This window comes from Scyliorhinus torazame, chromosome 27, assembly GCF_047496885.1.
Source record: "Scyliorhinus torazame isolate Kashiwa2021f chromosome 27, sScyTor2.1, whole genome shotgun sequence".
Taxonomy (NCBI): Eukaryota; Metazoa; Chordata; class Chondrichthyes; order Carcharhiniformes; family Scyliorhinidae; genus Scyliorhinus; species Scyliorhinus torazame.
The window spans coordinates 3,259,867-3,287,742 of NC_092733.1; the positions used below are offsets into that span (position 1 = coordinate 3,259,867).

The 27,876-nt window shown below is 46.8% G+C and overlaps 1 protein-coding gene across 5 annotated transcripts in view; it reads left to right on the forward strand.

The window, feature by feature from the left end:
• LOC140403129 (transportin-2) overlaps positions 1 to 27,876 on the forward strand; it is a 46,373-nt gene that overhangs the window by 272 nt on the left and 18,225 nt on the right. The window contains exons 1-13 of one of the 5 annotated variants that reach the window (XM_072490785.1): positions 429 to 1,898; positions 6,243 to 6,355; positions 10,559 to 10,634; positions 11,016 to 11,165; positions 15,140 to 15,380; positions 15,484 to 15,565; positions 16,910 to 17,032; positions 18,381 to 18,499; positions 19,110 to 19,170; positions 19,542 to 19,704; positions 20,650 to 20,802; positions 24,168 to 24,393; positions 24,789 to 24,960. In XM_072490785.1, the coding sequence (XP_072346886.1) occupies positions 6,257 to 6,355; positions 10,559 to 10,634; positions 11,016 to 11,165; positions 15,140 to 15,380; positions 15,484 to 15,565; positions 16,910 to 17,032; positions 18,381 to 18,499; positions 19,110 to 19,170; positions 19,542 to 19,704; positions 20,650 to 20,802; positions 24,168 to 24,393; positions 24,789 to 24,960 (1,665 nt within the window). In that variant the 5' untranslated portion in view covers positions 429 to 1,898; positions 6,243 to 6,256. Of the gene's footprint in view, positions 1 to 428; positions 1,899 to 2,701; positions 2,794 to 4,861; positions 5,082 to 5,563; positions 5,686 to 6,242; positions 6,356 to 10,558; positions 10,635 to 11,015; positions 11,166 to 15,139; positions 15,381 to 15,483; positions 15,566 to 16,909; positions 17,033 to 18,380; positions 18,500 to 19,109; positions 19,171 to 19,541; positions 19,705 to 20,649; positions 20,803 to 24,167; positions 24,394 to 24,788; positions 24,961 to 27,876 lie in introns of those variants that run through there. The other 4 variants (XM_072490784.1, XM_072490780.1, XM_072490783.1 and 1 more) reach the window with 4 other exon arrangements.

The following is a 27,876-nucleotide window of genomic DNA, read 5'->3' on the forward strand; positions in this document are numbered from 1 at the left end:
GGGTAAAGATAGAGAGAATGTGTGAGAGAGGGGTAAAGATAGAGAGAATGTGTGTGAGGGAGAGAGGGGTAAAGATAGAGAGAATGTGTGTGAGAGGGGTAAAGATGGAGAGAATGTGTGAGAGGGGTAAAGATAGAGAGAATGTGTGTGAGGGGTAAAGATAGAGAGAATGTGTGAGAGAGGGGTAAAGATAGAGAGAATGTGTGTGAGGGGTAAAGTTAGCGAGAATGTGTGTGAGAGAGGGGTAAAGATAGAGAGAATGTGTGTGAGAGAGGGGTAAAGATAGAGAGTGTGTGAGAGAGGGGTAAAGATAGAGAGAGTGTGTGTGAGCGAGGGGTAAAGATAGAGAGTGTGAGAGAGGGGTAAAGATAGAGAGAGGGGTAAAGATAGAGAGTGTGAGAGAGGGGTAAAGATAGAGAGAGTGTGTGAGAGAGGGGTAAAGATAGAGAGTGTGTGAGAGAGGGGTAAAGATAGAGAGTGTGTGAGAGAGGGGTAAAGATAGAGAGAGTGTGTGTGAGCGAGGGGTAAAGATAGAATGTGAGAGTGGTAAAGATAGAGAGAATGTGTGTGAGAGAGGGGTAAAGATAGAGAGAATGTGTGTGAGGGGTAAAGATAGAGAGAATGTGTGTGAGGGGTAAAGATAGAGAGAATGTGTGTGAGGGGTAAAGATAGAGAGAATGTGTGTGAGGGGTAAAGATAGAGAGAATGTGTGTGAGGGGTAAAGATAGAGAGAATGTGTGTGAGGGGTAAAGATAGAGAGAATGTGTGTGAGAGATGGGTAAAGATAGAGAGAATGTGTGAGAGGGGTAAAGTTAGAGAGAATGTGTGTGAGAGAGGGGTAAAGTTAGAGAGAATGTGAGAGAGAGGGGTAAAGATAGAGAGAATGTGTGTGAGAGAGAGAGCGTGAGCACACGTGATTAACACTGTTGCTTCACAGCGCCAGGGTCCCAGGTTCGATTCCCCGCTGGGTCACTGTCCGTGCGGAGTCTGCACGTTCTCCCCGTGTCTGCGTGGGTTTCCTCCGGGTGCCCCGGTTTCCTCCCACAGTCCAAAGATGTGCAGGTTAGGTGGATTGGCCACGATAAATTGCCCTTAGTTAGGAGGGGTTAATGGGTTACGGGGATAGGGCTTAAGTGGGTCGGTGCAGACTCGATGGGCTGAATGAAATGAAATGAGAATCGCTTATTGTCACAAGTAGGCTTCAAATGAAGTTACTGTGAAAAGCCCCTAGTCGCCACATTCCGGCGCCTGTTCGGGGAGGCTGGTACGGGAATTGAACCATGCTGCTGGCCTGCCTTGGTCTGCTTTCAAAGCCAGCGATTTAGCCCAGTGTGCTAAACCAGAGGTCTCCTTCTGCACTGTATGTTCTATTGGGTAAAGATAGAGAGAATGTGTGAGAGAGAGGGTAAAGATAGAATGTGTGAGCGAGAGGGTAAAGATAGAGAGAATGAGGGAGAGGGGTGAATATAGAGCGAATGTGTGAGAGGGAGAGGTAAAGATGGAGAGAATGTGTGGGAGAGAGAGAGGGGGGTAAAGATAGAGAGAATGTGTGTGAGAGAGGGGTAAAGATAGAGAGAATGTGTGTGAGAGAGGGGTAAAGATAGAGCGAATGTGTGAGAGAGACACCGGGGTAAAGATAGAATGTGTGAGAGAGAGACCGGGGTAAAGATAGAATGTGTGAGAGAGAGACCGGGGTAAAGATAGAGAGAATGTGTGTGTGAGAGAGGGGTAAAGATAAGAAAGAATGTGTGTGAGAGGGAGAGGTAAGATAGAGAGAATGTGAGAGAGGTAAAGATTGAGAGAATGTGAGAGAGGTAAAGATAGAATGTGGGGAAGAGAGAGATAAAGATAGAGAAATGTGAGAGAGAGGCAAAGATACAGATGTGTGCGAGAGAGAGGTAAAGAGAACGTGTGTGAGAAGGATGAGGGGGAGGGGGTTTGCGGATCCGACCCCGGAGTGGCCTCCAGTGTGGCCTGGCCCGCGATCGGGGCCTACCGATTGGCGGGCCGGCCTCTCGGGCTGGGGGCCTCTTTTGTTCTGCACAGGCCCCTGTAGCCCTACGCCATGTTGTATCGGGGCTGGCGCGGGGAAGTGAGCCATTGTGCATGCGTGGCAATCGCGCTGGTACCACTGCGCATGTGCTGACCCGCGGCGCACATCTGCCACCGGGGATCGGCAGCAGGAGCGGCGTGGGTTGCTCTAATGCCGTGCTGGCCACTGTAGGGGTCAATTTCTGCTCCTGAGGGCATGTTGACGCCGTCGAGAAACGCAGCGGCGTTTACGACGGCGTCGACACTTGGATCACAGAATCCCACCCACCCAATGTGTGTGTGAGGGGGGAATAGAGAGAATGTGTGAGGGGGGAATAGAGAGAATGTGTGAGGTAAACAGAAAGTGAGAGGCGTAAGGATAGAGGTAAAAATGAGAGAGAATGTGAGGTAAGGATAGAGGGAATGTGAGAGAGGTAAAGATAGATAGAATGTGAGAGGTAAAGATAGAGAGAGGATGTGAGGTAAGGATAGAGAGAATGTGTGAGAGAGAGTGAGGTAAGGAGAGAATGAGAGGTAAAGATAGAGGATGTGAGGTAAGGATAGAGAGAATGAGAGAGGTAAGAGAGAGAAGGAGAGAACGTGAGAGGTAAAGAAAGATGAGAATGTGAGAGGTAAAGGTAGAGCGAGAATGTGAGGTAAGAATAGAGAGAGTGTGAGAGAGAGGTAAGGATAGAGAGAATGTGTGTGGAAGAGAATGCAAGGTAAACAGAGAATGTGAGAGATAAAGATAGAGGATGTGAGGTAAGGCTAGAGAGAATGTGGGTGGGGAGGCCCGGGTCTGTGGAGAGGCCTGGGCCCCGGGTTGGGGACGGGGTTGGGCCCCGGGTTGGGGACCGGGCCCGCGGCCTACGCTCTCGGCCCCGCACAGCCCGTGTGTCGGCCTCCAGCCCGGCAGCTCCTCCCGAGGCCCGATTCCCCCGGACCGCGGAGCTAAGAGTCGCTTTGATCAGCGCGGGAGGCCCGGGCTGCGCGGCCTGTGGTTGGGAGGGAGGGAGGCCGTGTACTGCTGGGGGTCTGGGGAGGAGGAGGAGGGGGGGTAAAAGCTGGGGGTGTCCATCTGGGGGGTAAAGCTAGGGATCTGGGTGGGATAAAGCTGAGGGTCCGGGGAGGGTAGAGCTGGGGGGTATAGCTGAAGGTCTGGGGGGGGGGGGGTAAAGCTGGGGGTCTGGTGGGGTAAGGCTGGGGGTCTGGGAGGCTAAAGCTGGGGATCTGTGGGGGTAAAGCTGGGGGTCTGGTGGGGTAAAGCTGGGGATCTGTGGGGGTAAAGCTGGTGGTCTGGTGGGGTAAAGCTGGGGGTCTGGTGGGGTAAAGCTGGGGGTCTGGTGGGGTAAAGCTGGGGGTCTGGTGGGGTAAAGCTGGGGGTCTGGTGGGGTAAAGCTGGGGGTCTGGTGGGGTAAAGCTGGGGGTCTGGTGGGGTAAAGCTGGGGGTCTGGTGGGGTAAAGCTGGGGGTCTGGTGGGGTAAAGCTGGGGGTCTGGTGGGGTAAAGCTGGGGGTCTGGTGGGGTAAAGCTGGGGGTCTGGTGGGGTAAAGCTGGGGGTCTGGTGGGGTAAAGCTGGGGGTCTGGTGGGGTAAAGCTGGGGGTCTGGTGGGGTAAAGCTGGGGGTCTGGTGGGGTAAAGCTGGGGGTCTGGTGGGGTAAAGCTGGGGGTCTGGTGGGGTAAAGCTGGGGGTCTGGTGGGGTAAAGCTGGGGGTCTGGTGGGGTAAAGCTGGGGGTCTGGTGGGGTAAAGCTGGGGGTCTGTGGGGGTAAAGCTGGGGGTGTCCATCTGGGGGGTAAAGCTGGGGATCTGGGTGGGAACTGGGGGTGGGATAAAGCTGAGGGTCTGGGGAGGGTAGAGCTGGGGATCTGGGGGGTATAGCTGAAGGTCTGAGGAGGGTAAAGCTGGGGGTCTAGGGTGTAAAGCAGGGGGTCTGGGGGTAAAGCTGGGGGTCTGGGGGGGTAAAGCTGGCGGTCTGGGGGGTAAAGCTGGGGGCCTGGGGGGGGTAATGCTGCGGGTCTGTGGGGGTAAAGCTGGGAGTCTGGGGGGTAAAGCTGGGGGTCTGTGGGGGTAAAGCTGGGGGCCTGGGGGGGTAAAGCTGCGGGTCTGTGGGGGTAAAGCTGCGGGTCTGGGGGGTAGGGGGTCTGTGGGGGTAAAGCTGCGGGTCTGTGGGGGTAAAGCTGGGAGTCTGGGGGGTAAAGCTGGGGGTCTGTGGGGGTAAAGCTGGGGGTCTGTGGGGGTAAAGCTGGGGGCCTGGGGGGGGTAAAGCTGCGGGTCTGTGGGGGTAAAACTGGGAAGCTGGGGGGGTCCATCTGGGGGGTAAAGCTGGGGATCTGGGTGGGAACTGGGGGTGGGATAAAGCTGATGGTCTGGGGAGGGTAGAGCTGGGGATCTGGGAGGTATAGCTGAGGGTCTGAGGAGGGTAAAGCTGGGGGTCTAGGGGGGTAAAACTGGGGGTCTGTGGGGGTAAAGCTGGGGAGCTGGGGGTGTCCATCTGGGGGGTAAAGCTGGGGATATGGGTGGGATAAAGCTGAGGGTCCGGGGAGGGTAGAGCTGGGGGTCTGGGGGGTATAGCTGAAGGTCTGGGGAGGGTAAAGCTGGGGGTCTGGGGGGTAACACTGGGGGTCTGGGTGGGGAGGGTCATCTGAGGGGGGAGTAATGCTGGGGATGCAGGGTTGTCATCTGCGGGCAGGTAAACTTGGGCAGGGTGCAGACTGGGGAGGGTATAGCCAGGTGTCTAGAGGAGGGGATGTGGGTGGGGTTTGTAGCTGGGGAGTCTGTGTGGGGGTGGGGGGGAACTGAAGTGTGATTCTGGGCAGTGATGGGAGTGCAATATCCACTTCAGGATCAGCCTCTTGGGAACCTGGGTCTCGCACCTACTGCCCGAGATCCTGAGGTTCCTGTTCTGAATCTACAGCTGGTTGGGTGGCGAGCGAGCATTTCTCACTCATGAAGAGGTTTCGGGGATACATGTCCTCCTGCTCTGGGGCTGTGGCTGAGAGACTGAAACATCTGATTTGTAGGAACCCCGTGGTACTAGAGATTGATGACAGTTGAGTGTGCAAGTCCAAGTTTTAAAAAAATGTTTGCACAATCCTGTTTCTGCACAACCTGGTGGAAACTGTCCACTCCGACTAGTTACTATCCCAGACAGATGACTAGTTACTATCCCAGGCAGACCACCTGTGAAAGTTAGCAAACCATGCCTTTAAAAGTGTGTTTGACTGGTTGTATGGAATGAAAAACTTGTGAGAGAGTAATGATGAAGCCTGGGTGGCCTCGGGCCCGTTTACTATGTGGCTTTATAGGGCCTTGATGCCAGTGCGTGTGTGGTATAATGGAATTGCATCATATGATATAAACACCAACTCCCTTATAATAAACCAGTTACATTGGAGTTTAAGTCTCCGGGTTCAGTTCTTGCCTTTGTGACCCTCCTGCCAGGATGTGTTACAGTTTACTAACTGGAGCTGCTGAGCAGGGTGTGCTGCAGTTTGGTTGATGGGTGGGTGTTTGCTCCAATCGAGCACATTCTTGACTTTGAAAGCCCTCACACAGCATTTTCCATCTGTGAGGAGACCTCCGCTGAAACCAGTCCTGTCCACGTCTGGTGTTCACACTACATCCAGCACAGGTCCCAGCGAGCTTGGTAGAAGGTAGAGCTTGCGATAAATCATGCCTTAATCATTAGTTGGAATTAATGAGGTAGCCTTTTTTTTGAAGAATGAATGGGTTAGATTGTCTAGCATTTTAGAGCTATGTCAGCTGAGCTCTTGATTAAGACCACCTAAGCTTGGCGATAGACATCCTTTTGTAAGGGCAGCACGGTGGTGCAGTGGTTAGCACTGCTGCCTCACGGCGCCGAGGTCCCAGGTTCGATCCCGGCTCTGGGTCACTGTCCGTGTGGGGTTTGCACATTCTCCCCGTGTTTGCGTTGGTTTTGCCCCCACAACGTTAAGATGTGCAGGGTTGATGGATTGGCCACACTAAATTGCCCCTTAATTGGAAAAAATGAATTGGGTACTCTAAATTTATTTTAAAATGACATCCTTTTGTAAAGAGGGCTTATTTCTCCTAGAAAGGGTAAAGTGGGTTGATGAGGGGGTGTGGGCAAGGTGTCTGGGTTGTGTCCAGATGGTATGGTGGGTTAGTGCATTTTGGTTGAATCAGGTTTACGATGGTGTCTCAATAGCTTTCTCTCCCTCCGTTGCAGGTTTGGTGTTCGCAATGGAGTGGCAGCCCGATCCACAGGGTCTTCAGCAAGTGCTTCAGCTGCTCAAAGACTCTCAATCACCAGACACAGCAACGCAGCGTGCAGTACAACAAGTATCCTATCTGTTCAAAGATCTGCAACATTCGAGGGACATCTGTCCACAGTGCTAGCTTTCGGTTACTTTATGCCTACCACTGGCCTGACTGTTCAACATCTCTGCCAGGCTCTGATTCTTGCTTTAGTTCACTCATTGGCTTTTTGTGTGATCAAACTATTTGTCCTGAATCACCACGGGATACTTCTCACCAACAGCTTTGTGAACGTAGTGTGTGTGAAGTGTGTGTTCCCCGTCTATAACCGCCAATGCATCCACTATCTCTATAACTAACTCCTTCAGCACTCGGGGATGTAGCTCATGTGGTCCATGGGGGTTTATGAACCTTCAATCCAACTAACGTTTCCAAGTTCTGAGACCCAGCTATTCAAAATATGTATCAATGATTTGGATGAGGGAACCAAATGTAATATTTTTAAGTTTGCTGACCACATGAAACTTGGTGGGAATGTGAATAGTGAGGCAAATGTTAAGAGGCTTCAGGGTGATTTAGACGAGCTGAGTGGGAAAATATACGGCAGCTCTGGTATAATGTAAATTATCCACTTTGGATGGAGAAACAGAATGGCAATTATTTAAAGTGGGAAATATTGACATACCAAGGGACATGGGTGTCCTAGTACACCAATCACTCAAAGCAAGCATGTAGGTGCAGCAAGCGGTTAAGAAGGCAAATGGTATGTTGGCCTTCGTTGCAAGAGGACTTGAGTACAGGAGCATGGAAGTCTTAACTTCAGCTATACAGAGCCTTGGCAAGACCACAACCAGTCTATTGTGTGCAGTTTTGGTCTCTCTGAGAGGATGTAGAGCGAGTGCAATGAAGGTTTACCAGACTGATTCCTGCGATGGCAAGATTGTCGTAGGAGGAGAGATTGGGTCGACTTGTCCATAGATATCCCTAAAATGCAGAAGGAGGCCATTGGGCCCATCAAGTCTGCACCGACCCTCTGAAAGAGCACCCTTCCTAGACCCAATCCCTTGCCCGTAACTCCATCTAACCTGCACATCTTTGGACAGTTGGAGGGAACCGGAGGAAATCCAGCAGACATGGGCAGTACTTGCAATCCACGCAGACGGTCACGCAAGGCCGGAATTGAAACCGAGTCTCTGCCACTGTGAGGCAGCGGTGCTATCCACTGGGCTGCCCTACCAGGACTTGTTCTGTATTCACTGGAGTTCAGAAGAACGAGAGGGAATCTCATTGAAACATATAAAATCTGAGAGGGCTGGTCAGACTGGATGCAGGGATATTGTTTCCTCTGGCTGGAGGGTCTAGAACAAAGGGTCACTCTCAGGATATGGTGTAGGCTGTTTAGGGCTGAAATTAGGGGAAACCTCTTCACTCGGGCGGTGAAGCTGTGGAATTCTGTAACAAAAGTTGTGGAGATCAAGTCACTGAATATATTTAAGAAGGAAATTGATTTCTAGACTCTTGAGGGTGTCAAGGGGTATGGGGAGAGTGCTGGGGTATAGCATTGAGAGGATCAGCCATGATCATATTGAAGCAGCCTCGAAGGCCCTATTCTCTATCATTCTATCTACTAGCTTACCAGTACTAATTTATTTTAGTGCCTCCGTTTCACAAGAACTTTGGTTGCCTCCTTTCACTGAGATTTTCTGTATCATCTTCTGTGAAGACACACAAGAGCAATTGTTTAATTTCTCCACTATATAAATTATCCTGTTGCAACGAACCCACATTTTTCGGAGATAATCTGTTCCTTTTCACGTACCTAAAGATCCTTTTACAATCTGCCTTTGTGCTAGCTTGCATTCATTTTCTTTGTCCCCTTTATCAGTTTCTTGGTCAAACTTTGCTGGATTCTAAATTACTCAACCCTCGGGTTTACCGCTTTGTAGCAAATTTATGAGCCACTCCTTTGATCTAATGCAATCTTTAACTTATTTTGTTGGCCACAGTTGATTCACCTTTTCTGTTGGTGTTTTGTGTCCAAGAGAAATGTATATTTATATAAAAGCTATTTGCTGTGGATGCTGGAATCTGCAGCATAAACAGAAAATGCTGAAAATCTCAGCGGGTCTGAGCATCTGTAAAGAGAAAACAGAGCTAACATTTCGAGTCTGGATGACTCTTTGTCCGAGCTGGACAGGAATGTATATTTGTTGGACCATGTAGTGATTCTTTAAATACTGCCTGCCTGTCACACCTTTTAGTTCACTCTCCCAATCCACCATTGTCAAATTTGCCCCATATACCATCATAGTTTCCCTTGTTCAGATTTAAAACCCTAGTTTCAGAATTAACTATATCACACAAATCATTGTGGTCACTATTACCCAAAGGCTCCTTTACCACAAGGTTATTCATTAGTCCTTTCTCATTACGTAATAAATTGAAAATAGCATGATCCCTAATTGTTTCTTCAACATACTATCCAGAAACCCATCCTCCACCGCATTAGTGCTACTTATATTTACCCAGTCTATATATAATTTTAAGTCATCCATCATTACACATTACATGTGTTACCATTATAGAGTGCTAGAAAAATACAGCACAGAACTTTGTCCTAGATTAAGAACAAATTAATCTACACCCCATCATTCTACCATAATCCATGTACCTATCCAATAGCCGCTTGAAGGTCCCTAATGTTTCCGACTTGACTACTTCCACGGGCAGTGCATTCCATGCCCCCACTACTCTCTGGATAAAGAACCTACCTCTGACATCGCCCCTACATCTTCCACCATTCACTTTAAATTTATGTCCCCTTGTAATGGTTTGTTCCACCCGGGGAAAACGTCTCTAACTGACTATCTATTCCCCTGATCATCTTATAAACCTCTATCAAGTCGCCCCTCATCCTTCTCCGTTCTAATGCGAAAAGGCCTAGCATCCACAACCTTTCCTCGTAAGACCTACTCTCCATTCCAGGCAACATCCTGGTAAATCTTTGCACCTTTTCCAAAGCTTCCACATCCTTCCTAAAATGAGGCGACCAGCACTGCACACAGTACTCCAAATGTGGCCTTACCAAGGTTTTGTACAGCTGCATCATCTCAAGGCTCTTAAATGCAATCCCTCTGCTAATGAACGCTAGAACACCATAGGCCTTCTTCACAGCTCTATCCACTTGAATGGCAACTTTCAAAGATCTATGAACATAGACCCCAAGATCTCTCTGCTCCACATTGCCAAGAACCCTACCGTTAACCCTGTATTCCGCATTTATATTTGTCCTTCCAAAATAGACAACCTCACACTTTTCAGGGTTAAACTCCATCTGCCACTTCTCAGACCAGCTCTGCATCCTATCCATGACTCTTTGCAGCCGACAACAGCCCTCCTCACTATCCACAATTCCACCAATCTTCGTACCGTCTGCAAATTTACTGACCCACCCTTCAACTCCCTCATCCAAGTCATTAATGAAAATCACAAACAGCAGAGGACCCAGAACTGATCCCTGCGGTACGCCACTGGTAACTGGGCTGGATAGTGAGGAGGGCTGTTGTCGGCTGCAAAGAGACATAGATAGGATGCAGAGCTGGTCTGAGAAGTGGCAGATGGAGTTTAACCCTGAAAAGTGTGAGGTTGTCCATTTTGGAAGGACAAATATAAATGCAGAGTACAGGGTTAACGGTAGAGTTCTTGGCAATGTGGAGGAGCAGAGAGATCTTGGGGTCTGTGTTCATAGATCTTTGAAAGTTGCCATTCAAGTGGATAGAGCTGTGAAGAAGGCCTATGGTGTGTTAGCGTTCATTAGCAGAGGGATTGAATTTAAGAGCCGTGAGGTGATGATGCAGCTGTACAAAACCTTGGTACGGCCACGTTTGGAGTACTGTGGCAGTTCTGGTATGGCCTATAAATGACTCCCATCAATGTTTCTGCCACTTGCTGTTTCTCAACTCCAGCCAAACTGACTCTACTTCTTGATCCTTCAATCTAAGAACCTCTCTCACAAACATACTGATTTTCTCCTTTATTAAGAGTGCCACCTCCTCCTTTTGTCTATCCTTCCCAAATGACAAATATCCCAATCTTGTTCACCCTGTAGACATGTTATGTTGCTGTATGGTAAATAAATCATACCCATAACTATTTTCTGGATAATAATTTGAGTTTTAAGGGTGTAATTGTGTTTTGTGCACCATATAGCACGCGTTATTCATGTGTCGGGTGAGGGGGAGGATTTCTCTACTGAATTGCTTTGTTATCCTGAGCTTCACTTCTCAGAAATTGGAGCAGCTGAACCAGTATCCAGACTTCAACAACTACCTGATCTTTGTTCTGACCAGACTGAAATCTGAAGGTGTTTGTTAATTACATTATCTGTTTCATTAGAAAAATGTGCCCGCTTCCACTTCATTTACTGCTTGGCAGGACATGGGTTCATCCACAGGGGATGTGACCAAGTCCCCAGCAGGACACTGGGTTCTTGCTGCCTTGCAACTAAATCTTTTATAGGGTGAGGGGTGCTCCCTCCCTACATTGCAAACTATTGGTGTTTTAATGGGCTTGAGTGGGACGTAAATGCAAGGGTGGGCTGAATGGCCTGCATGTGCTGCATACCCTATGTCATGTGTTAGTGCTACCTTTTTAATGAGCAGTTGCAGAAAGGCGCTGCAGTGAGTGTCGAGTGGTATTGGAACCATTCTAGTGTGTAACGTTCCGTCATTTCTCTTTTTTTCAGATGAACCGACACGGTCCCTCAGCGGCCTCATTCTCAAGAACAATGTCAAGGCTCATTACCAGAGTTTCCCACAGGGAGTTGCTGACTTCATCAAACAGGAATGTTTAAATAACATTGGCGACGCCTCTCCACTCATCAGAGCAACCATAGGTAACTCAGTGAACCAGGCAATGGGGTGGCTCCGAATAACTCTGTTGTCACCTCTGATATTCAGCCACTAATTAACTCGGAACCTCCTGCTTAACCTGCCAACCGGTATTGCAGAATGAGGAAATCCCCAATATTAACAAAACATTTAATGACCTGCTCTGGTGTTCAACTTATTGCCAGTTTGTAAGCAGAGTTTTCAATGAATCTGTACTACTGTGCTTAAAGCTATCCCCACAGACTGCTTTGTATGTAGTGTGTGTAGGTATCTGGCTCTTCCTCCTTGTTCAGTCTGGTTCCTGTTCCAGTTGAAGTGTGATGGTCTGCAGCATTGGGCATATAAAGCACCTGCTTGTGTAGTGACCTTTATTAAAGGGTCTTGATCTAGAGGACCTTCTGCACTGTAAATTCTATGAATGGACCTTGGGTTAACGGTTAAATGATTCTGTCTTGTTAGACAACTTAAATTTGAAAGCTATGACCACTGTTTAAAATTTAGATTGGAATTTAGACTCCCAAATCTTTGCCATGAAGTATTTCCACCAGTGATATTCCTTAAGCAATTATCTCTCGACTTGTATGCAGCAGACTATTTAATCGCATAGCTGTTCAAGTCAAAAGCCGAAAGACCCCAGGTGTTTGTGACCAGTGTCACATCTGCCTGTTTCACGTTCATGCAAACCGCATCACTTCAAACAGCCATCTTTAAAGCAGGCAGTGGTTTATGGCCGTAACCATGGTCCATTTTAGTGTCAATTTAAATGTGCCATTTATAACGCCTTCAACACATTTAGGGCAGAAACAATTGCATTCTCCTTGTTTTGGTGCATTTTGGATTAAAATAAAATGAAGACCTTGATAGTGTCGTTTTTTTCTGCATAACTAAGGTGAAGCAGGTCGCGCCCGCAGTGTGGCGTCGTGTCCTCTGTTGCAAACATTTAGCAGATTTTGAGTCAAATGTAGAAAGCTCTGACAGCTGGACAACATCCAATTCCGACTTTAAAACATACTTCAGGCCAAAGTGCTCCTGTAACAGGAAACTACAGGCCAGTTAACCTAACATTTGTCAAAGGAAAAGTGTTAGAAGCCATTGTTAAAGATGTTATAGCAGGGCACTTGGAATCAGGCAGAGTCAATATGGTTTTGTGAAATGGAAATCATGTCTAATGAATTTATTGGAGTTCTTTGAAGGAATCGTGTGCTGTGCATAAAGGGGAACCAGTGGATGTACTGTATTTAGATTTCCAGAAGGTGCTCCTGGTGCAGGGGGTAACATTGGTGTGGACTGAAGATTGGTTGGTTGGCTAATAGGAAACAATTGACATAAATGGGTATTTCTCTGGTTGGCGACTGGGTTGCCGCAGGGATCAGTGCTGGGACTTTTTACAAGTTATATAAATGACTGAGATGAAGGGATTGATGGTATGGTTGCTAAATTTGCTGACAACGCAAAGTTAGGAAAGTAAATTGTGAAGAGGATGTCAGGAGACAAAGGGATACACGTGGGTTAAGTGAGTGGGCAGAAATCTGGCAAATGGAGTATAATCTGGGCAAATGTGAAATTGTCCATTTTGGCAGGAAGAATAAGAAAAGCTTCTTATCTAAATGGTGAGCGATTGACGGGCTGTGAGGTGCAGAGGGATCTGGGTGACCCAGTGCATGAATTATAAAAGTCTAGTATACAGGTGCAGCAAGTAATTTGGAAAGTTGATCAAATGTTATAGTTTGTTGTGAGGGGAATTGATTACTATAGTCAGGAGGTTATGCTTCAGTTCCACAGGGCACTGGAGAGGCCAAGTCTGGAATATTGTGCACAGTATGGTCGCCTTATTTAAGGAAAGATGTGAATGTGTTGGAAACAGTCCAAAGAAGGCTTACTGGAATGGGCAGGTTGTCTTGCAAAAAGTTTGGAGAGGTTGGGTTTGTATCCACTCGAGTTTAATACAATCCTGTGGGTGATAAAGTAAGGGGCCACGCATTTAAGACTGAGATGAGGAGAAATACGAGTCGTGAGTCTCTGGAACTGGACCTTTACATGAATAGGATGGGAATAGAGGGATACGGACCCAGGAAGTGTAGAAGATTTTAGTTTAGACGGGCAGCATGGTCGGCACGGGCTTGGAGGGCCAAAGGGCCCGTTCCTGTGCTGTACTTTTCTTTGTTCTTTGTTTGTCTTTGTAACTCTGTCCCCCAAAAGTCAGTGGGAGCAGAATCTTTGAGTATATTTAAGGCAGTGCTGGATAGATTTTTGATTAACAAGAGGGTGAAAGGTTATCGGGGATGGGCAGGAATGTGGGGTTGAGGTTACAAGCAGCTCAGGCATTATCGTATAGAATGGCAGAGCAGGCTCGAGGGGCGAGTGGCCTCCTGCTAATTGAATTTTATCTGCAAGCAAGAAGTACTTAATTTTCTTAAATTATACGGCAGCACAGTGGGTTAGCACTGCTGCCTCACGGCGCTGAGGTCCCAGGTTCGATCCCGGCTCTGGGTCACTGTGTGGAGTTTGCACATTCTCCCCGTGTTTGCGTGGGTTTCACCCCCACAACCCAAAGATGTACAGGGTAGGTGGATTGGCCACGCTAAATTGCCCCTTAATTGGAAAAAATGAATTGGGTACTCTAAATTTATATTTAAAATTAAAATATAAATTAAAAAAGTTGTTAAATTACTAATACCATGATTTGTTTCTCTTCCCTGTTGGATCGAATCAATCCTATTTCTGTTACAAAATTGGCTGCAATGTGGAGCTCTACAACTTTCACTTAGTTTGCACAATATAATTCCGAAGAATTGGAGAAGTCTTATTGGGGCGGCACAGTGGTTAGCACTGCTGCCTCTCAGTTCCAGGGTCCTGGGTTCAATTCCAGCCTCAGGTGACTGTCTGCGAGGGCAGCACAGTGGTGCAGTGGTTAGCACTGCTGCCTCACGGCGCTGAGGTCCCAGGTTCGATCCCGGCTCTGGGTCACAGTCCGTGTGGAGTTTGCACATTCTCCCCGTGTTTGCGTGGGTTTCACCCCCACAACCCAAAGATGTGCAGGCTAGGTGGATTGGCCACGCTAAATTGCCCTTTAATTGGAAAAAAATGATTGTTCCGACCAGTGAATGAAAACATCTCAACAGTTTAAGTAACTATCAGTTCCTTATTCTTGTTATCTAGCACAGCACTTCCTGTGGTTAATTATTGATCAACTGTTTGAATCCTCTGAACATTTGCTTGAATTTTATTTTTTTGCTCTAATTTTAATTTGCTTTCATTTAATGAGACAACCGATTTACAGACTCCACCTGGTACCTGGGCACATCCAGTCCCCTCAGTAAAGTGGCCAGCTCCTCAGTTGCCTGATTAAGGTGGGCAGTGCTGTCAGGGCCAGTTTCAGTTCTGAAGTTCAGTAACCGGTTTCCAGATTAGTGGCCTATAATTGTGTCTTGGGCAGGCTTTGCTAACCGTGTAATATTGCACTAGTCCAATTACAAAAATCCCAAATGTTCACGATCTTTAAACTTGGGCTGCAATTTGCTGTGGAGAGGTACAGAGTCCTGATGTGAGCAAATGGCTACCGGAGAACGGGGTTTTTTGTACATCTATCTAAGTGTTTCAACAATTGCATGTTTGTTTTGAGACAGATACTTTGAACAGCTTTAATTCAATTTGGCTACATCGCAAACCTTGACTGAAATGTTTGCGACTTTGCCCATTGCAAGGAGTCCAAGTGTATTTTTTAGTCCAGTGACTTTTGTCAGTGGCTGTCTTTGAGCTGGGTTTGCGTGCTCAGATAAGGTATTGGGAGAGAAGCATGCCGTGATTGGCAATCTCTGGAAGTTTGGGATAAACAGTTATGTGATGCTGATAATCTGTGGATTCATACTGTGTGGTGTGTTCCTTTTCTGGAATGAGTGCATTTTATCGTGTGGTGTGTGTCGGCATTGACCCATTGAAATGTAGGCGTGTGTTTGACCTTATGGTCTGATTTGTGCAGGTATTTTGATCACTACCATTGGTTCAAAGGGAGAGCTGCAGGCTTGGCCAGAGCTCCTGCCTCAACTCTGTAACCTGCTTAACTCTGAGGATTACAATACTTGTGAGGGAGCTTTTGGAGCTTTGCAGAAGATTTGTGAGGATTCATCGGAGATGTTGGATAGCGATGCTCTGAATAGGCCCCTCAACATCATGATTCCCAAGTTCCTGCAGTTTTTCAAACACTGTAGTCCTAAAATCAGGTAACAATTTGTTAAACCCTATTGCTCAACTGTGAAAGGGGGGATATGTCCTGGAGCAGCAGGGGTTATAATTCACATGTGTACGCGTCTCTGTCTCTTTCAGGTCCCATGCAATCGCTTGTGTGAATCAATTCATCATCGGCAGGGCCCAGGCACTGATGGACAATGTTGATACCTTCATTGAGGTACCGTGTTTGAGTATTTGAATAATATATTCATGGAAACTGTCTCAGTCAACCATCTGTACAGAAGCCCACGATTCTGTCCTTGAGTGGTGCAGCAGTGGGAGGCTTGAACTGGGAGAAACGTCAGTTAGGTTTCATTTTTAAAAATAATTTAAGTACGATTCTTTTTTCCCTCCAATTAGCATAGCCAATCCACCTACCCTGCACATCTTTGGGTTGTGGGGGTGACCCACCCAGGCACAGGGGGAATGTGCAAACTCCACACGGACAGGGGCCCGGGGCTGGGATCGAACCCGGGTCCTCACCGCTGTGGGGCAGCAGTGCTAACCACTGCGCTACTGTGCCGTCCAAGTCAATTAGGTTTCATGTTCCCCAAGAGAATCCTGCAGCATGTACGGAGGACTCTGGCTATGTCCAACAATACGTTCCTCAGCCGTGAATAATGGAGCCTGGGAGTGCAGGGGGCATTGGGCCTGTGACCCCCTGTATTTCAGCATCATCAGGAGAGCATAAATGTAGAAATTCTTTTTAAAAACTGTTGTTGAGTAGCTATATTAATTTGAGTTTTGTCCATCTGAAATTGCCTTTTTAATGGGTTGCTGAGTGACCCAGTTTGCAGATATGAGGGAGTCTCTGCTTGGTGTTTTGATTGAAATGATTTCCTTCCAAGCTGTCTGCTTTTCCAGTCTGGTCAGACCAAAATGATGCAACTTCTTGAGGACAGACTGGAAGAATTGTGCAATGTTCAGGATGTAGCAAGTGTTTCCTCCCTCTGAAATCTTTTGTTCCAAACATTCCTGAAATTAAAAGGAGGTGTGTTTATTTTGTGTCGCAATTTAATCATTTTAATTGAATATTAAAAGACGGTGCAGGCGCACCACAAATGTCTCCCTTTGCTGTCGCGCTTAGCTCTCAGTCCTCGCTCTGACAGAAGGAGCTGCAATATTATTAATTGATCATACTGTCCAGGAAAGATGCACTTTATGCTCCTTCCTTTGCTCTATTTATCTTTTGTTTTTTCAAGTTCCAATTTTATTTCTCTTGGGCTGCACCTTCATTCAGAGCTGGTGCCCACAGTGGGGAGCTGGTTTGAACCTGGAAAGTGGCCTGTCTTTGTGTCTAAGTGTAAAGGCCAATCCTGTGTTGAAAGGGCCCTGGCTGACCTGTGACATGACCAGCATGGGCAACTTCATGAGACACCGATTTTAAACCGCAGCCTTAAAATAAAATCAGCCCTCAGCTAGCCATTTGGGGCTCAGTCAGCAACAGTGAAGTAGGTCCCTTTGTCCAATGTTCAGGAGATTGGGCTGTGCTCAAACTGAAAGTCCCGATTATTTCCCGCAGCACCTGTTTGCACTGGCAACAGACGAGGAATCGGAAGTGAGGAAGAATGTGTGTCGGGCACTGGTGATGCTGCTAGAAGTTCGGATAGATCGTCTTATCCCACACATGCACAGTATAATCCAGGTATGTGTCTGCTTTGTTTGTTGGTGTGTGTGTAGTGAGATGCAGGTGGTAGTCACGCTGCCCAGCTACAGATCTGAGTGTGTGCACAGTGTAATCTAGGAATGTTAGTATTGGTCTGTGGTTTTAGACTCCAGTTTGGCAGCTGTGGTTCTGTAATTGTCGACCTGGGTTTTGATTGGTTTAGACTGTGCAACAATGAGGGCAAAAACAGTTAATGGCCAATAAATTCCATGTAAAATGACTTTTCACAACATTATAATGTAAAAAGTGAAGTTCAAACATTAAAAAAAATTTTTAGAGTGCCCGATTCATTTTTTCCAATTAAGGGGCAATTTAGCGTGGCCAATCCACCTGCCCTGCATATCTTTGGGTCGTGGAGGCGAAACCCACTCAAACACGGGGAGAATGTGCAAACTCCACACGGACAGTGACCCAGAGCCGGGATTGAACCTCGGCGCTGTGAAGCAGTAGTGCTAACCACTGCCGCCGTGCTGCCCATTGAAGTTCAAACATGAGGTGTAAATCAGCAAATGATTTAAGTGTGGTCACTTGTTAGAGCTGGCATGCTCCCACAGCAGCGAGGTGACTACCAATATGTATTTGATGGTGTAATTTGACAGAAGAACAAGGCAATGTAAAAACCTAGTTCCGAATTCTCACTCTGTCACCCTGCACTGAACCAGCGAAACAATTGGAGACGGCTTCAGTTTAACATTGCATCAGAAAGACAGAAAGTGCCCTGGGAAGAGCGGCAGTCTCTGTTACTACACTATGGTGTCAGTCTAGGTACTGTGCTCATGTCCTAAAATCAGGCTGAAATTCATGTCCTTCAGACAGTTCTGCCCAGCTGACTTGTAATCATTGACACTGGAGGTTTGTCCACGGATTTGCTGTGGAGCTGATTGAGACTTGGAAAAGTCGGGTGTACTTTTGACCATGTTTACGTGAATTTCTGTGTTGGTTCCATGGATAAAAGTACACCATGGTACCTGAGCCATTTAAGAAACAAGAAAAGTCCAGGGTTTGGATTGGTGTTGGGCTGTCTGGGAAAGGGGGTGGGGCAGCTGTTTGGGTGGTCCCTGGGAGTGTGGGGTGAGGGAGCTTACGGGTTTTGATTGGTTTAGACTGTGCAACAATGAGGGCAAAAACAGTTAATGGCCAATAAATTCCATGTAAAATGACTTTTCACAACATTATAATGTAAAAAGTGAAGTTCATTTTTTTTTTTTAGAGTGCCCAATTGTGGCGGTGGGGGGGGGGGGCGGGGGGGGGGCGTGCGATTGAATGTACAGCCTCTGGGCAGCTGCTGATTTTTATTTTATTGCTGTTCTTTCTGCTCTAACTCCAGTACATGCTGCAGAGGACACAGGACGCTGATGAAAACGTGGCATTGGAAGCTTGTGAGTTCTGGCTGACTTTGGCTGAACAACCGATCTGTAAGGAGGCGCTATCAGGACACCTAATACAGTAAGGACCAGTAAATGAGTGGGGATAATGGGAGGGCAGACTGCCTTCACAGCAAATAACTGTTAGTCACACGCAGCATGGTCCATCCAGTACCTCTTCCACCATCCTCCGTGTTACAATCTCCATCCATGAGTCTACAACAGATTGAGGCCAGGAAAGCCTCAGTGGTGGGCAGATTTGGGAACCATAAGTCCAAACAAAGTTACCTGTTCCTCCCGAGCACACTCCTCGCCACACAGCCGGGAACAAACTATTCAGAAGCTGGATTTTAAAGTGTTGTTTCCTCAAAGATTATCTAATTTGCATTTGAATAATTCAATACAAATTGCTTCCACTACATACAAAGAAAACCTGTTCCCTAGATTCACTGTAATTGTGCTCCCTCCACTGGTTGTGTAGAGGACGTATCCTCTTCCGCTATTGTGGACAAGGTGGAACAGATTTTAGGTTATGATAACATAGGAAGTGTGAGGTGCACCTTTAAATAAGAGGTTACCTCATCACTAACATCAGGTACCCTCCCTATCTTTGTGCTCTACTTGGAGAGGGGGGGAGGGGGTTCTTCTTTCTGTTAATAAACAAGATCTGATGATCTGTCTTTTTGTTTTAGATTGATTCCTATTTTAGTGAATGGGATGAAGTACTCTGAGATTGACATCATACTGTTAAAGGTGAGAACAGTTTCCTGTTGTAATGCTTTGTGAATCAGGCTGGAGCTGAGGATTGGGCAGTGGGTTAGTTGGTCACCGTTTGGTTCCGAACCCAGCCACTGATCTTGTAAGGAGTGAGATTGAGGCCAACTCTGGAGTTCCTGGTGCCACCATGTTGGCAGCTTTGCTCAGAGCTCAAAGGATAAGTGGTGTGGGTAATGGGAACTGGCATTGCCAGTGCAGGAGACCCTGTCTTCTGATGTTGGACTAGTGTGAGGACACTTTATTCTGTTTTGTCTGTACTGCATTTGTAAAATCTCTTCCCAAGACTCTACAATATCATCTGACCGTTGTTTGCTGATCGGTTCTTCCTGTTTTGTGCGTGTGTGCAGGGTGACGTCGAAGAGGATGAGGCAGTTCCAGATAGTGAGCAGGACATAAAACCCCGCTTTCATAAGTCCCGCACAGTAACGCTGCAGCACGAGGAAGATGCCGCTGAGGAAGATGAGGACTTTGATGACGATGATGATGACACTCTTTCTGACTGGAATCTAAGTATGTTTGTGTGGAGTGACTGCTTCCCTGGGGAGTGTCTGTTTACTTGTTTGAACCACTCGGAGTGGTGCCAAGACCCCTGAACTGGTGGGCTAGTGCACCAACTTCTTGGTCTTGAGCCTTGTTGACAGATCAGCTCCCTGACCTATGCTTGGTTACCTGCTCCAAGCTGAGAGGCCCTTCTGCACCTGATCTCTCTGAATCACAAGTCAGTGCGTTTAGGAGAGGGAGCTCATGGAAAAGGAAGCTTTGATTTGTACAGTTTCCCAGCTCAGTCCTTCCTTCTTACCAAGTGGGGTACAAATCAGGAGGAGAATGTGAGAGAATGGACTTGTTTTCTCGAGACACCCCACGGGACAGTTTGGATAGTGGCCTGCCACCTTTGTAGCATTGGTATGATCTGGTTAGGCACCAGTAACTTTGTAAAACAAAGTTTGAATTCTCAGTTACCCACTCCGAGAATTTTCTTTTCGAGCAGTGTGGACATTACATCACCGGTTCCCAGCTACTGCTCCATCTCTTCTACTCTGACTCTATTAAACAGAAAGGCATGACTGTCTGCTACTGTTGTTCTCTTTTAGATGTTTTGGAAACCTCCTAAAACCCAGCATTTTGGTTACCTTAATAATCTTCCCAGACCTGAACATTACCTCTAACCTAGTGACGTGAATAATGAGCTGGCTATTCCTCACCTTGGAGTAGGTTGCCATGGTGGGTGGGCCTGGTGTGCTGTGTTTGCTTTGGGATGACTGTGTTTGTGAACACACTGTGAGTGACTGTGTACAAACTCTGGCCTGTGTGTGCCCTGGGGGAACTCTGGCCTGTGTGTGCCCTGGGGGAACTCTGGCCTGTGTGTGCCCTGGGGGAACTCTGGCCTGTGTGTGCCCTGGGGGAACTCTGGTCTGTGTGTGAACTCTGGTTTTCATGCCACTCTCTTCTCGTCAGGGAAATGCTCAGCTGCAGCACTGGATGTCTTGGCCAATGTTTTCCGAGATGATCTTCTTCCTCACCTCCTACCGCTGCTGAAGGGACTGCTGTTCCATCCCGAATGGGTTATTAAAGAGTCCGGAATCCTGGTTTTGGGAGCTATTGCAGAAGGTATGAAGCAAGAGTTGAATGTTGGAACTGAGAGTTGAGTGGGAGCAGCTCTTAAAGGGACATGCCCTCTGAGGAGCAGAAATCAATTAAAGCCTGTTGTGTTTGTGTCTGGATTCTAGATGACTGGTTTCAACATGCCCCTGTACTGCCGTATAACTCAGTTTATACCTACGTCTGCTGCTGCTGCTGTTAGACCCAGATTCCACAAGTTTTATAATGGCTTTTCCCAATATTTTTCCAAATGTGCAGTTTTCAGCTCTGCCTTTGTGCAAGAATCTGAGTCAATCAGACACCAGTTGTGCTTTGAATGTGATCTGACCCCGATCTGAATTTGTAAGTACGGGTAAATCGAGTTGTGCAAACACCGGACAATTTTTAAGCTGCCATGCATAAATTTTAATATTAGATGAGTGAAATCTACCTGAGCAGCTTGTTTGGCTAGATGCTGCATTGGCGCGGTGGCGTGGCAACTAATTATCAGCTTCGAACGCTCATCTTTTCCTGCAGTCTGATTGGTCCGAGCAACCCGGATCGCAACTGCCCAAGCTGAACTTCGGCACGGACCCAGTCCTGAGTCGCACTGCCAGTAGTGTATGATGCACCTTTCTCTGGTTCTACAGAGTTTGTTTCTGCCTATTATATCCATTTCTTTTAAAAAGATTTAGAGTACCCAATTCATTTTTTCCAATGAAGGGGTAATTTAGCGTGGCCAATCCACCTACCCTGCACATCTTTGGGTTATGAGGGCGAAACTCACGCAAACACGGGGAGAATGTGCAAAATCCACACGGACAGTGACCCAGAGCCGGGATCAAACCTGGGACCTCGGCGCCGTGAGGCAGCAATGCTAACCACTGCGTCACCGTGCTGCCCTATTATATCCATTTCTGCCTATTCCTGGTGAGCACAGGAATTCTGGTCCGGCGGAGGCCACTCGGACCCATTACAATTGGGGCTGATCTGATGCCAGCCTCAACTCCACATTCCTGCCCACCCCCCATAATAACTCCCCCCCCCGCCCGCTTATCAAGAATCTAATCTATGGGCAGCACGGTGGCGCAGTGGGTTAGCCCTGTTGCCTCACGGCACCGAGGTCCCAGGTTCGATCCCGGCTCTGGGTCACTGTCCGTGTGGAGTTTGCACATTCTCCCCGTTCTGCGAGGGTAGCAACAGAAAGCTACTAAAAAAGCTATAAAGAAGAGTAAGATAGATTATGAGAGTAAACTTGCTCAGAATATAAAAACAGACAGTAACAGTTTCTACAAATATATAAAACAAAAAAGAGTGGCTAAGGTAAATATTGGTCCTTTAGAGGATGAGAAGGGAGATTTAATAATGGGGGCTGAGGAACTGAACAGGTTTTTTGGGTCGGTCTTCACAGTGGAAGACACAAATAACACGCCAGTGACTGATGGAAATGAGGCTATGACAGGTGAGGACCTTGAGAGGATTGTTATCACTAAGGAGGTAGTGATGGGCAAGCTAATGGGGCTAAAGGTAGACTAGTCTCCTGGCCCTGATGGAATGCATCCCAGAGTGCTAAAAGAGATGGCTAGGGAAATTGCAAATGCACTAGTGATAATTTACCAAAATTCACTAGACTCTGGGGTGGTCCCGGCGGATTGGAAATTAGCAAACGTGACATCACTGTTTAAAAAAGGAGGTAAGCAGAAAGTGGGTAATTATAGGCCAGTGAGCTTAACTTCGGTAGTAGGGAAGATGCTGAAATCTATCATCAAGGAAGAAATAGTGAGGCATCTGGATGGAACTTGTCCCATTGGGCAGACGCAGCATGGGTTCATAAAGGGCAGGTCATGCCAAACTAATTTAGTGGAATTTTTTGAGGACATTACCACTGCTGTAGATAACGGGGAGCCAATGGATGTGGTATATCTGGATTTCCAGAAAGCCTTTGACAAGGTGCCACACAAAAGGTTGCTGCATAAGATAAAGATGCATGGCATTAAGGGGAAAGTAGTAGCATGGATAGAGGATTGATTAATTAATAGAAAGCTAAGAGTGGGGATTAATGGGTGTTTCTCTGGTTGGCAATCAGTAGCTAGTGGTGTCCCTCAGGGATCAGTGTTGGGCCCAATTGTTCACAATTTACACAGATGATTTGGAGTTGGGGACCAAGGACAATGTGTCCAAGTTTGCAGACGACACTAAGATGAGTGGTAAAGCAAAAAGTGCAGAGGATACTGGAAGTCTGCAGAGGGATTTGGATAGGCTAAGTGAATGGGCTAGGGTCTGGCAGATGGAATGCAATGTTGACAAATGTGAGGTTATCCATTTTGGTAGGAATAACAGCAAAAAGGATTATTATTTAAATGATAAAATATTAAAACATGCTGCTGTGCAGAGAGACCTGCGTGTGCTAGTGCATGAGTCGCAAAAAGTTGGTTAACAGGTGATTAAGAAGGCGAATGGAATTTTGTCCTTCATTGCTAGAGGGATGGAGTTTAAGACTAGGGGGGTTATGCTGCAATTGTATAAGGTGTTGGTGAGGCCACACCTGGAGTATTGTGTTCAGTTTTGGTCTCCTTACTTGAGAAAGGACGTACTGGCACTGGAGGATGTGCAGAGGAGATTCACTAGGTTAATCCCAGAGCTGAAGGGGTTGGATTACAAGGCGAGGTTGAGTAGACTGGGACTGTACTCGTTGGAATTTAGAAGGATGAGGGGGGATCATATAGAAACATATAAAATTATGAAGGGAATAGATAGGATAGATGTGGGCAGGTTGTTTCCACTGGCGGGTGAAAGCAGAACTAGGGGGCATAGCCTCAAAATAAGGGGAAGTAGATTTAGGACTGAGTTTGGGAGGAACTTCTTCACCCAAAGGGTTGTGAATCTATGGAATTCCTTTCCCAGGGAAGATGTAGAGGCTCCTTCATTAAATGTTTTCAAGATAAAAATAGTTTTTTGAAGAATAAAGGGATTAAGGGTTATGGTGTTCGGGTGGGAAAGTGGAGCTGAGTCCATAAAGATCAGCCATGATCTCATTGAATGGTGGAGCAGGCTCGAGGGGCCAGATGGCCTACTCCTGTTCCTAGTTCTTATGTTTCGCCCCCACAACCCAAAGATGTGCAGGGTAGGTGGATTGGCCACGCTAAATTACCTCTTAATTGGAAACAATGAATTGTGTTCTCTAAATTTATTTTAACAAAAGAATCAATCGAGCTCTGCCTTAAAAATATTCACACTCTTCTTCCACCGCCATTGGATGAATAGAGTTCAAAAGATTCTCAACCCTCTTGTGGTACAAGGTAGAGCCTGTTATAACCCCACACCGTGTGGATAGCAATCCTGCTTGTCCTTTCCCTGCTGGTTTGTGCCTAATCCTGCTTTTGTTTCTGCCCCAGGTTGTATGCAAGGGATGGTCCCGTATCTCCCCGAGTTGATCCCGCATCTCATCCAGTGTCTGCCGGATAAGAAGGCACTGGTTCGCTCCATCGCCTGCTGGACGCTCAGTCGCTACGCACACTGGGTGGTCAGCCAGCCACCAGACCAGTATCTCAAACCATTGATGACGGAACTTCTGAAGCGAATCCTGGATGGAAATAAGCGAGTGCAGGAGGCAGCGTGCAGGTGAGGTGGGCCTTCAGTGTCCCTCTTCCCCCCCCCCCCCCACCCACTATAGAGCCTTCAGTCACATATTCTGTAGAGCTGTTCTCGGTGTTGCTAGTGGCTCTGACGAGGTAGAGCAGAGCCTTGTGCTGCTGAACGTCTGACACAAGACGTGATGAATAAACATGGTTACATAAGAATGATGTGTATTCCTAATATTTGATTTGGCAGCTGCAGTATAGAGTGTCAGCGATAGAGGATGTTAGGGTTATTCCCCCGAGTTGGTGAGGGTGGTTGAGGGCTGAGAATTTTGAACTGCTTTCAGCCGTAGAGCATATTGTCCCTCTGCCATGTTTTGAGTGATTGGAAGTTTCTCCTGAGTGACCTTGCTGACTCTGCATTTCTTCTCCCTGCAGTGCGTTTGCCACATTGGAGGAGGAAGCCTGCACCGAGCTGGTCCCATATCTCAGTTACATCCTCGACACGCTGGTCTTTGCTTTTGGAAAGTACCAGCACAAGAACCTCCTGATTCTGTACGATGCCATCGGTACATTGGCCGACTCTGTGGGACATCACCTCAATCAGCCAGTAGGCAGTTAATCTTTCTATAATGGGTGGGGTTGTTGGTTAAAGGCCCCCATGCGTAGGTTTCAAACTCCGACTAACTGCAGTAGCGGGGGCCCCTGCGGTGGCTGGCGGGCCCACGCAGGAGCGGGGACACAGGAGTAGTGGTCCCTGGCTGCTCATTGCATTGGCCATTTTCAGCATCTCTGCTCTAAATTGGCAGCGTTGGCTCAGATGGTGCAACTCATTCTCCACAAGTTGTAGCAATGCACAGGGCAACAAGCCGGGCAAACAAGTGCAGCTGAGACACTGAGTGCGTACCTGCTGTGGGGTGGGGTACAAAATGATAAATGTATAATATAAATTAATTAAAACGCATTAAAGATGACAGGACAGGTGATGTGTCAAGTCTGCAGCTTGTGGGAGCTCCTGGATTCTGATGTGATCCAGGGCAAACACGTCTGCAGTACGTGTTTGTGGCTCGAAGAATTGTGGCTCAAAGTCGTTGAGCTGGAGGCTGCAAACGGTGTGTGTGCATGTGCGCATATGCTCAGGCGGACAAAATAGAAAGCAGAACCTCAACGGTTCTGATTTCTGGATTATTACCTGAGCCACATGCAAATTGACAGAATAAATAAGTTTAAATATGTGCCTCAAAGATCTGTGGGTTCCGGTTTGCGGGGCACTGGGGTCATTACTGGGGAAAGTAGGGGCTGTACCTTTTGGTGTACACCTGAAGTGGGTGGGTGGTGTGTGTGTGGTGGGGGTGTACATGGAAGGTGTAGGTGTAGAATTGTAGGAAGTTTTAGGTTCTGTTAATTAAAGGCGACACTAGCATAATTGGGAGAGATGACCTTGGTTCAGGAAGTCATCCAGACCTGCTGCCCAGTATTTTTTGTTTTTGTTGTAGCAGGTTATACTGGACCTAGTATTGTGCGATGAGATAGAATTAATTAATGACCTCTTACTGTAGACCGAGGGAGAAGAGTGGGTCTGAGACTAGTATTTATACTTGGGGCCATTATGAAGGCATGAAAGCAGAGCTAATGAAAGTGCAGTGGCAATTTAGGTTCAGGGATTGGTCAATAGGGATGCAGAGTGGCAGACATTTATGGGGATGTTTCCGAATACACAGATACATTCCAAATTAAAGAGAAAAATTCCAAGGGGAGGACCCACCATCCGTGGTTCACTAAAGTTAAGGATAGTATCAGACTTGAAGCATAAGCATTCAATTGCACAAAGATGAGTGGCAGGTCAAAGATTAGAGGAATATAAAAAAAACAGCAAAGAATGACAAAAATATTAATAAGGGGGAAATTAGCGTATGTAAGAAAGCTATTGCTAGAAATATGAAGAGAGTTAACAATGTGAGCATCAGTCCTATAGAATGTGAATCTGGGCAGTTAATGGAAAATAAGGATATGGCAGATTAAGTATTTTTCTATAGAGGATACAAGTTACATTCCAGAAATAGCTGTAAATTGGGAATTGAAAGGGAGGGAAGAACTTGAAAGCTGCAGTCGCCAGGGAGTGAAACTTGTCGACCCACAGTTCCAACAATTCACAAAGCCCCTCGGTCTAGATGGTTTCATCTTCGGGTCTTAAAATGAGCGTCTGGTGAGATAGTCGATGCAGGTTTTTTTCCAATTAAGGGGCAATTTAGCGTGGCCAATCCACCTAACCTGCACATCATTGGGTTGTGGGGGTGAGACCCACGCAGACACGGGGAGATTGTGCAAACTCCACACGGATAGTGACCCGGGGCCGGGATCAAACCCGGGTCCTCAGCGCCATGAGACCGAGATGGTTAATGCATTGCTTTTAATTTTCCAAAACTCCCTAAATTCGGGGACAGTCCCATTAGATTGGAAAATAGCAAATATAACTCCTTTATTCAAAAAGGGAGGAAGATGGAAAGCAGGAAACTACAAGCCAGTTAGCTTAACATCGGTCATCGGGGAAATACTAAAAGCTATTCAAGATATATTAACAGGGCACTTGGATAAATTTGGGGTAATCAGGCAGAGTCAACATGGTTTTGTGAAAGAGAAATATCGTTAACCAATTTGTTGGACTTCTTTGAAGAAGTAGCAGGTGTTGTGGCTAAAGGAAAATTGATGGATGTACTTTACTTAGATTTCCAGAAGGTATTTGGTAAGGTTATTGCAGAAAATAAAAGTTCTAGTGGGTATCATATTAGCATGGCATAGACAGAAGTTCGGCTAACTAACAGGAAACTGGGTTGGCATAAATGGGACACATTTTCTGGTCGGCGGAATGTGACCAGGGTCAGTGTTGGGGCTTCAACTCTTTACAATTGTATATAAATAATTTGGGTGAAGGGATTGATGGTATTATTGCTAAATTTGCTGATGACACAAAGTAAGTCCTGACGAGGACGTGGGTTAGGCGAGTGGGCAAACATCTGGCAAATGTGAGGCTACTCATTTTGGCAGGAAGAATAAAAAAAAAAGAGGCACATTATATCTAAATGGTGATCGATTGCAGAGCTCCGAGATGAAGAAGGATCTGGGTGTCATAGTGCATGAATCACAAAGGTTAGGTACAGCAAGTAATTAGGAAAGCTAATGTTATGCATTGCGAGGGAATTGATTACAAAAGTAGTGAGGTTATGTTTCAGTTGTACAGGGCATTGACGAGCCCACGACTGGATTACGATGTACAGTTTTGGGCTCTTTATTTAAGGAAGGATGTAAAAGCATTGGAAGCAGTTTGAAGAAAGTTTACTAGACTAATACCTGGAATGGGTGGGTTGTCTTATGAGGAAAGGTTGGACAGACTAGGCTTGTATCTGCTGCAGTTTAGAAAAGTAGTGAGGGCCTTCATAGAAACATATAAGATAGTGAGGGGTCTTGAAAGGATATTTCCTCCTGTGGGAGAATCTAGAATTAGGCGCCACTGTTTAAAAATAAGAGG